The sequence below is a fragment of the Erinaceus europaeus genome, chromosome 8 (assembly GCF_950295315.1).
Source record: "Erinaceus europaeus chromosome 8, mEriEur2.1, whole genome shotgun sequence".
Lineage (NCBI taxonomy): Eukaryota > Metazoa > Chordata > Mammalia > Eulipotyphla > Erinaceidae > Erinaceus > Erinaceus europaeus.
In genome coordinates this window covers 757747-767364 of record NC_080169.1, presented here as the reverse complement: position 1 = coordinate 767364, position 9618 = coordinate 757747, and the positions used below count along the sequence as shown (strand labels likewise).

Here is a 9618-nt window from a genome sequence, read left to right as displayed (position 1 = left end):
CCCCGGGTAGCTCCCCTGCTCCTTATCCCTCTGGGAGCCTGGCCCAGGGCGCTGTGGGTGCAGAAGGTGGGAGCTGTGGCTTTGACCCTGAGTGGTCGCTGAAGGCTTGGTGCCTGTAAGATGAATCCCTGGCTCCTGCCAGCACTCTCCCTTTCTTCTCTTCTCTCTTCTTCCTGCCCTCTCTCCCTCCCTCCCTCCCTCCCTCCCTTCTTCTTCTAAGAGACAGAGGCACTGAGAAGGTTGGGGGAGAATAGAGACAGAGAGAGAGAGACCTGCAGCTCTGCTCCCCCACTTGTGAAGCGTCCCCCCTGCAGGTGGGGACCGGGGGCTGGAGCCCAGTCCGTGCCCATGGTAATGTGAGCACCGGGACCCCACGACTCTGCTTCCTCTCCACACACCTCCACTTTCCTTCCCGGAGCCGCAGGACATACACGGAAGGGACGGAGGAGGCTCCAGGCGCCAGCTGACCCTCTGTGGGGGAGTCTGCCGCCCGCCCTTGCTCTGGACTGCGAGGGCTCCCTCTCTCCCCACAAGCCTCCCGGCACCCTGCCAGTCCCCCTGCGGCCCAGAGCCTCTGTAGGTCCTTTTCCCACAGCGAGTCGGCAGGCTTTAGCCGAGCCCCTGGCTCCCCTGCCCTCCAGGGGGTGATTGGGCTCTGCTGCAGACAGGCTCCCCGGCCACGGCTGACAGACTGGCGACACAGCACCGGGACCGTGAGCACAGAAGCCAGGTCAGGCCGGAAGTCCAGGCAGGGACATCACTGGATGCCAGGCACCTGGCTAAGTGGCAGGATAGGTCTCCAGGGCTCACGGGTGCCCGACACCACCCCCACCACGCAGGCCTCCCGCTCCCTTTCTGGCAACACAACCATCGAGTCTCAGCCCCTGGCCCGGCTTCGATTCTTCTTTATAGAAAACCCACTACTGGAAACAAGGGGTAGCCAGGGTCGCGGGCGGAGGTTTGGTGGGGCGACAGCCCGGAGGGCAGCGAGGGAGGAGGACAGATACAGAGACGGAGGCCTAGAGCTTCCTTCAGTCGTGGCGGGGGTCGCAGCTGCCAGGGGAGGGGGCGTGGGGCCGCGCCCCTGGCCCTCATCACAGTTCTGGGCTGACCCTTCACCGAAGGGCAGGAAGTTCCGGAGGCTTCTATGGCGGTGCTGCCAGGCTGGGTGGCCTCCTCCCAGAGAGCCAAACGAGGCCTGGGGCTCGGCTGTCGCCCCTGTGGGGCAGTGGGGGCCGCAGGGCTTACCCTCGGGACGGGTCACAGGATAGGGTCTGAGCCGTTCCAGTCCACCGAAGCCCCCTTCCACCTGGAGAGAAACAGGGAGAGTGAGTGAGAGCTGTCGGCACGTCGGCACGGCGGAGGCCACCCAGGGCCCACTCTGTCCCCTGCACACTCACGGACATGACCAATCGGCACCCACACACCCTGCGGACATACGTGCCTCTCGAGCAGTGGAGGAGGCAACAGAGCAGGCCATTCATTCATTCATCCATCCATCCATCCATCAGCCAGCCATCCATCCATCATCCATCCATCCATCATTCATCCATCATCCATTTATCCATCCATTTATCCATCATCCATTTATCCATCCATTTATCTATCATCCATTTATCCACCCATCATCCATTTATCCATCCATTTATCCATCATCCATTTATCCATCATCCATTTATCCACCCATCATCCATTTATCCATCATCCATTTATCCACCCATCATCCATTTATCCATCCATTTATCCATCCATTTATCCATCATCCATTTATCCACCCATCATCCATTTATCCATCCATTTATCCATCCATCATTCATCCATCCATTTATCCACCCATCATCCATTTATCCATCATCCACTTATCCATCCATCATCCATCCATCCATTTATCCACCCATCATCCACTTATCCATCCATCATCCATTTATCCATCCATTTATCCATCATCCATCCATCCATTTATCCACCTATCACCCATTTATCCATCCATCATCTATCCATCATCTATCCATCCATCTGTCATCTATCCATCCATACATCCATTCATCATCCATCCATCCTTCATCTATACATTCAGTCATCCATCTATCCATCTATCCATCCATCATCCATCCATCCATCCATCCATCCATCCATCATCCATCCATCCATCCATCCATTCATCCATCATCCATCCATCACCCATCCATTCATCCAGTCATGACTTGAGGGCTTAGTGAGCACCACCCTTGTGCCTGGTACAGTGGGGCCCTCAGATGCGTGTGGGGCCTGCACACACCTGAACCCACCATCACCCACGAGACCCGCCTCTCTAGAGGTGTATCAAGATCTGGCTTCTCTGTCCTCCCTTGGAAAAGGCTGGGTGCACTCAAGGTGCAGGGGGGCCCTTTCTGGGGCCCAGAGGAGCAGGGAGGGAGGGCCAGCGTGGGGGGCACAGGCAGAGCCAGGTGGGCCTGGGAGGCCTTGTGCATCCCTAGCATCCCCAGCACCAGCGCCGACGGGAGCCGCGGCTCTCCCCGTGTCTCTCAGACAACTGCAGGTGGGGCCTCCTCCAGGTGCAGCGCTGGGAGAGGGGTGCGCTGAGCAGCGGTGCCAATGCGTCTGCGGGTCACAGCGCCCCCGGCCTCTCAGGGCTTCGCCGAGTTCACCATCACCCCCCGTGGTGTTCAGTTTTCTTTCTTTCTCTCTTCACCATCTCTGCAGTTTTGGCGCATGCCATTAAAAAGCTCTTACTGTTCCATTAAGGTTTTTTTTTTTTTTTTTTAGTAAACATTAGCGTCCTTAAGTTTCTTCCCAATGTCTTCGGCTCTGGGGACACATCCTGCATCCAGATGCCCAAAGGCTGCAGCCAGGAGGCGGGAGGAGGGGCACCGTCCCCCACAGCCTGGCCACCTGCCAGGGTGAGACTCTGGTTTAGACTAACGTGGCTTCTGGCCCCAGTTACAGGTAGAACGAGGGAGAGAATCAGAGAGAGGCCAGGCTCCTCGTGTCCCTGGAAGGGCCGCTCCCAGCCTTCTACCCCCTTCCCCTGCTCAGACACAAAGGCAGAGAGCCGGGCATCCTCCTCAACACACTCCCACCTGGACAAAGGGGAGCTGGGCTTCAGGGCACAGGCGCCCCATCCTCGGTGGGCCGAGACGCCCCTGGACCCAGCGTCACTCACTGAGCCCTACGGTGAGGTGCTGGGGCGGACGTCCAGCTCTGCAACTTTTGGTTTCCCCTTCCCGCCCGCAGGAGTGCAGGTGCCCAGGGAGCCTCGGAAGCCCCAGACGGAAGCGATCATGTGAGAAAGCAAAGCTGAGCAACACAGACCTGGGCACTTACAGGGTCGCCAGGAGACAGCCCAGCAATGAGAGTGCACCTCCAGCACACCCACGGCCCTGGGTTCAACCCCTGGCACCGCAGGGCTGAGGAAGCCGCTCTCTGCTCCGCTCTGCCTGCGGCTCTCTGCTTTGGATGTGAGTGACTAAATCTCGGGTTGAGGGTAGCCCACCAGTAGAGCCAGTGCCGTGGTCGGTGCGCCGCCCAGACCGGAACCCTGGCACTACGTGCAAGTGTCACAACACTGGGAAGCTCCATTCTCTGGTGTCTCTCCCTCTGTCTCTGCTTCTCTCTCTACCTGAAGTAAAAAGAATGGAAGAGCTGACCCAGGAGCCAGTGAAATCACGCTTGCTTGAGGCCTCCAGATACAGCAACTCCCAAGCAGTCTAATCAGGCAAGCAAACCCCAAACTCGTAAGTCCTCTCTCTAGGGAAGGGAAGGGCCAGGCCCTGGCGGCCCAAACTAGGGAAGCTCTATCTACCTCGTCCTATGGACAGACATTTACACCAAAGTGCTGCTCAGTCCACAGACAAACTGTCTTGACGGCCAGGTGAATACAGCTGCCACAACAAAGACAAAGGGACAGCGTGGAAGACGCGCGCGGAGGGGCTCCCCCCCAGGAGAGGATCCACGTCCTACAGCAGTGAGCTGCGGGCAGGAAGACACTTCTAAGACACACAACTTTACTTCAGGGGAAGGAAGCCAGGGGGCCGGGGAGAGTTTGGACACCTGAGCCCTGGTGCCTCAACCTTATGACCCTGTACTTACAGCCCCGGGACGGGAGGCAGCGAACGGCAGAGTGTTAACTTGGTACAAGAGGGGGCTGGTGGCGGTGCACCCTGTTAAGTGCACACAGTACTAAGTGCAAGGACCCCAGTTTGAGCTCCAGGCTCCCCACCTGCAGGAGGGACGCTTTACGAGCGGGGAAGCAGGGCTGCAGGTGTCTCTCTTTCTCTCTCCCTCTCTCTCCCCTCCTCTCTCAATTTCTCTCTGTCCTGTCAAGTAAAAAGGAAAAAATGGCTGCCAGGAGCAGTGGATTCATAGTGCTGGCACTGAGCCCCAGCAATAACCCTGGAGGGAAAAATAAAAATAATAAACTTGGTAGAAGTCAGTGGCAGACACTATTTTTTTTTTTAAAGATGTTACTGAGAGAAAGAGAACCAGACAGCCCCTCTGATACATGCACTGCCAGGGATCAAACTCAGGAGCTCATCCCTGGGAGTCCAACATCCTGTCCACTGTGCCACCTCTCATGGGCATCATTTTGTTAGTTTCTCACAATCTTGCCTGGGGGCCGCTGGTGGATAGAGTAGTAATGTTTCCATAGTAACGGATGGTGGGGGCAGCCCACCCGGGAGAGCTCCATGCCTTCCCACCAGTCCCTCACTCCCAGGCAGAAGCTGAGCCACATTTACCAAGAGCGCTCCCTTCCAGAGACACAGGTCTGCCTCCTCCGTGGGGACCCCCCCCCCATACACACACACATTCTCTGCAATGTGCTGTCAGTCTGGTAGTAAGTCTGTACTTGTGCTCCTGCAGTAATTCTCTGCGGGACCTCGCTGTTCTCTGGCTGACACAAAGACTTCAAAGCAAGAATCCTACTAATGGTCAGTGAGGCGAGGAGATCAACGGAAGAGAGCCCCAACAAGTTCAGAGAAAGTACCACTGAAGTTCAAACAGAGATCACAGAAGCTGAACTAAAAAAAAAAATACCCCACAGGGACTCAACAACATAATGGTAGGAGTCAAAGGTCAAATCAGTGAGTGCCAGGGTGGAGCAGCAGAACTCAACAAAAAATGCCAGCAAAGTAATACACAAATCAGCAGATGGGAACAACACAAGAGACTGATGAGACGACATCAAGGGAAACAAAGACTTGCATCCTGAGAGAGAGAAGGAGGGAGAGGGACAGGGAGAGGGAGAGAGAAAGGGTCACCACATTACTGAAAGAAATAATAGCCAAGAACTTTCCCAAACAAAGGAAGGAGAGGCCCAGCAGGTTAAAACACCCCAAGCAGGATGAACGGAAGCAGATACACACTGACACAAACTTCACCGACAGTGGCAAAGATCTGCTGTGAGAGGGAATAGCAAAAGCGGTCACTGAGACGCGAGAAGTCACTTCCTGGCGAAGCCTTTTCCCACAGAAGCAGCAGGATGTGTTCCGAATGTTGAGAACTGAGAGGACCTCCCCCAGCTCCAAGGTTATCACTCAGATTGGAAGATAACCTAAAGATTTCAGACAACAGGTAGCGCAATTCACCACCACCAAACAATGCCGGAAACACTCGAGGGACCTTCCTGGATGGAGAAGAAGCCTTGCTGGAAACTCCGGACCATGTCCATAAAGCCTCTGACACTAAACACAAACAACCTTCCTAAGACTGCTGGACTAAATGACAATAATGACGGCAAAATCCCAACCCTTTGCTACTTATAGAAGAGTCACTGGAGTGCTAATGAATCAACAACAGGTTCAAAGTGAAAGGTTGGAAAATGATCACACAGGCTGGGGCCTGGCAGTGGCGCACCTGGTTGAGTGCTCACATTACAGTGCTCAAGGACCCATGGTCAAACCCCTGGTCCCCACCTGCAGGGGGAAAGCTTTGTGAGTGGTGAAGCAGGGCTGCAGGTCTCTCTCTGTCTCTATCTCCCCCTCCCCTCTCAATTTATCTCTGTCTCTATTCAATAACAAATAAAAATATGTAAAAAAAAATCACCCAGGCAAATGGGCACAGTTGGATAGCAGACATGACAGACTTTACGCTAACTATAACAAGAGGCAGGGAAGACCACTGTGGAGTGACTAAGTGCCAACCCCAGGGGGAGGACTGAGCACTCATGGCGACCCAGGCGTCAGAATCCGAGGTTAGAGTTCAACAAGAAGACCGTATGCATGAAGACTGTGGACCCCGGAGCAGGAAGCCAGGCAGATCTAAATCCAGAACCCCCAGGCAGATCTAAATCCAGAACCCCCAGGCAGATCTAAATCCAGAACCCCCAGGCAGATCTAAATCCAGAACCCCCAGGCAGATCTAAATCCAGAACCCCCAGGCAGATCTAAATCCAGAACCCCCAGGCAGATCTAAATCCAGAACCCACAGGCAGATTTAAATCCAGAATCCACAGCTTTCCCTGGGCCAGGGTGATCTCAGGTCCTAAGGCACAGCTGAGAGCGGGATGTGACTGCAGTCATGAGGGTGGAAGCTAACAGTGGCTGGAAGGTTAACAAGATCTTTTACTTCTGCGGTTCAGCTGAAGTCTTAGGTGAGAAACCCAATCCCAGCTAGCATGTGAAGTGGAGAAAAAGTTCCGTGGAAAGCCCGCTGCCCATTGCTCTGAGGAGAACTCTGCCTACAGCAATTTGAAGAAGTCAAATGAGAAGATAGACAAAAACACCCAGGAATCCATACTCTGACAACTGTGAGTGATGTCATCCTGGAAGACCAGATTTTCCTAAGGAATCTGTGAACAGAAAAATCCACGTGAAATTGCGCAGAAGTCAGCTCACTCAGATAAGAGCACAGCAGAAACCTTTTCTGGTATCTGTAGATGCTCATGGACAATGATTTGAATTGGCAGCTCCCAGAGTTTCAGTTACAAACAAAAATAACTAAAAACATACCAGTCAAAAAAAAAAAAAAAAAAGTGTGTACACCAAACTGAGGAGCGTCAACTATGTAAATCAACTATCCAGAGGTGAAGAGACACGGACAGCCATACGGTAGTGATAGCACCAAAACACTCTGCTCAGGACCATGAAGAGACCCACCAGACAGAAAATCAACAAGAAAACAACAGTCTGCAGGGTCCGGGAGGTGGTGCAGGAGAGAAAGCACTGGACTCTCAAGCATGAGGTCCCGAGTTCGATCCCCAGCAGCACATGTGCCAGAGTGATGTCTGGTTCTTCCTCTCCTCCTGTCTTTCTCATTAACAGGAGTTGAATCAGTCAGGCTACCCCAGTGTATACAGACGTCCTTCTCCAGTACCCATGTGACATTTCCAAAGACAGACGCATGCTGGGACAATGCATCAGCAAACACATAGATTGACATCATATCACAATGGAATAATCTTAGAAATCGCCACTAAAGAGGCCAGCACCCCATAAAGATCTTTGGTCTAGACTCCCAAAGGGATAAAGAGTAGGGAAGCTTCAGGGCCAGGTGGTGGTGCACCTGGCTGAATACCCGTTACAATGCCAAGGACTTGGTTCAAGCCCCCAGTCCCCACCTGCAGTGGGAAAGCTTTGTGAGTGGTGAAGCAGTGTTGCAGGTGTCTTTTTGTCTCTCTCCCTCTCTATCACCCCCTCCTCTCTCAATTTCTGGCTCTAATCAATCAATAAATAAGGATAATAAATAAAATGTTTAAAAAAAGAATAAGGAAGCTTCTAATGGAGGGGATGGGATACAGAACTCTGGTGGTGGGAACTGTATGGAATTGTACCCTTCTTATCCCACAACCTTGTCGATCATTATTAAATCACTAATAATAATATTAAGAAGAAGAAGGCAAGGAAGAAGAAAGAAAAAGGAGGAGGAGAGGAAGAGGAGGAAGGAGGAGGAGGAGGAGGAGGAGGAGGAGAAAACACAAAGCAGAACTTGGACTGGGTCTGGTGCACTGCACCAAAGTAAAGGACTCTGGGATCATGGGAGGGTTCAGGACCTGGGGAATGACGGCAGAGGAGGACCTCGAGGGGGCTGACTTGTTATGTGGAAAACTGAGAAATGTTACACAAGTACAAACTACTGTATTTTACTGTTGGCTGTAAACTACTGATCCACCCAATAAAGAAAAAATAATTTAAAAAGAAAGTCTAAAAAAAAAAAGAAAAAAGCCGCGAGCCCAGGAACTAGCAGCTTTACTGGCCAATTCTACGAAACCTTCAAGATTACCTATTACATGTCTCTCCTAAGCTCTTCCAAAAAATTGAGGGAGAGGGATGTTTTCAAGCATTTTTATGAAGACATCATTACCCTGGTACTAAAAGCAGACACTGACTTCACAATAAGGGAAAACAGGCCTGCTACCCCGATAAATGCAACACAGAGGTGGCAAAGGCCGACCACAGAGCCCGTGAGGGCGATGCTGCTCCTGCGGCTCCACCCCAGGCCTGGCAGCTGACCCACAGTTACCCTAGTGACCTGCTGAGTGACCAGCTCCCTGCAGCTCCCTGTCTCTCTTGTCCCCTCCCCTCTACCCCCCATCTGGTAGCCCCCCCCCATGGTCTTCAGTGCGAACGGGAGTCCTTCTGGGGGCTGGGGGTAGTGCATTCAAGTGAGCACACTCTTTACCATGCACCAGGGCCCTGGTTCAAGCCCCAGGTCCCCACGTGCAGAAGGAAGGTTGCAAGAGTGGCGAAGCAGGGCTGCAGGTGTCTCTCTCCTTCTCTATCTCCTCTCCTCCTCTCAATCTCTCCCTGTCTCTACCCAAAACAAATAAATAAGCAAGTAAATAAACACAAGATTAAAAAGGGAGTCCTTGTGTTTTCATTTCTGATTTTGATTTTCAACTTCTGCCTGAGAGTGAGATCATCCCATATTCATCCTTCTGTTTCTGACTTATTTCACTCAACATGATTTTTTCAAGGTCCACACAAGTCGAACCTGAACTGGAATTGGCGTATTGCACCAAAGTAAAAGACTCTGGGGTGGGTGGGTGGGGAGAATACAGGTCCATGAAGGATGATAAATGACATAGTGGGGGTTGTATTGTTAAATGGGAAACTGAGGAATGTTATGCATGAACAAACTATTGTATTTACTGTTGAATGTAAAACAGTAATTCCCCAATAAAGAAATAAAGAAATACAAATAAAAAGGGAGTTCTCCTGCATTCCGTCTCACAGCTGCACTGGGACACAAAGCATCATTCCCCACGACAGGCAGGGGAGCTAAGGTCCCGAGCAGAAGCAGCATTTTATGGAGGCCACACGGTGGGCCGGCAGCAGAGGCAGAACTTGGCCAGGGTCCCCAGAGGCCGATTCTGTGTGCTTCCCCTCGAACGGCTGCGAGTGTACTGTGAGCCCCACCAGGTCAGGATGGTTGGGGGGAAGGCAGTGCGGGGACCCAGAAGGAGCTGGGAGGGCAAGACCCCTGTGAGCAGGCGGGAGAAGAGGGAGCAGGCCCTGCAGGGCAGGGAGGGACCAGCTGAGGTGGGAGGGGGCTCGGCAGTAGCCCCACTGAGGCGCCGTGCCCAGCTGAAAGCTCATCTCCAACCAGAAACGTGGGTGCCCCAGCATCAGGCCCCGGTCATGAGTCCTTCCTCGCTTCTCTGGATGGCTGACAACCAAGTTT

At 52.9% G+C, this 9618-nt stretch overlaps 1 protein-coding gene across 2 annotated transcripts in view; it reads right to left on the bottom strand.

The window, feature by feature from the left end:
* Positions 1-882: 882 nt before the first annotated feature.
* Positions 883-9618, bottom strand: part of MINDY4 (MINDY lysine 48 deubiquitinase 4) — a 124282-nt gene continuing 115546 nt past the window's right edge. For both annotated transcript variants that reach the window (XM_060195798.1, XM_060195799.1), the window contains one exon: positions 883-1309. In XM_060195798.1, coding sequence (XP_060051781.1) covers positions 1261-1309 — 49 coding nt within the window. In that variant the 3' untranslated portion in view covers positions 883-1260. The remainder of the gene's footprint in view (positions 1310-9618) is intronic.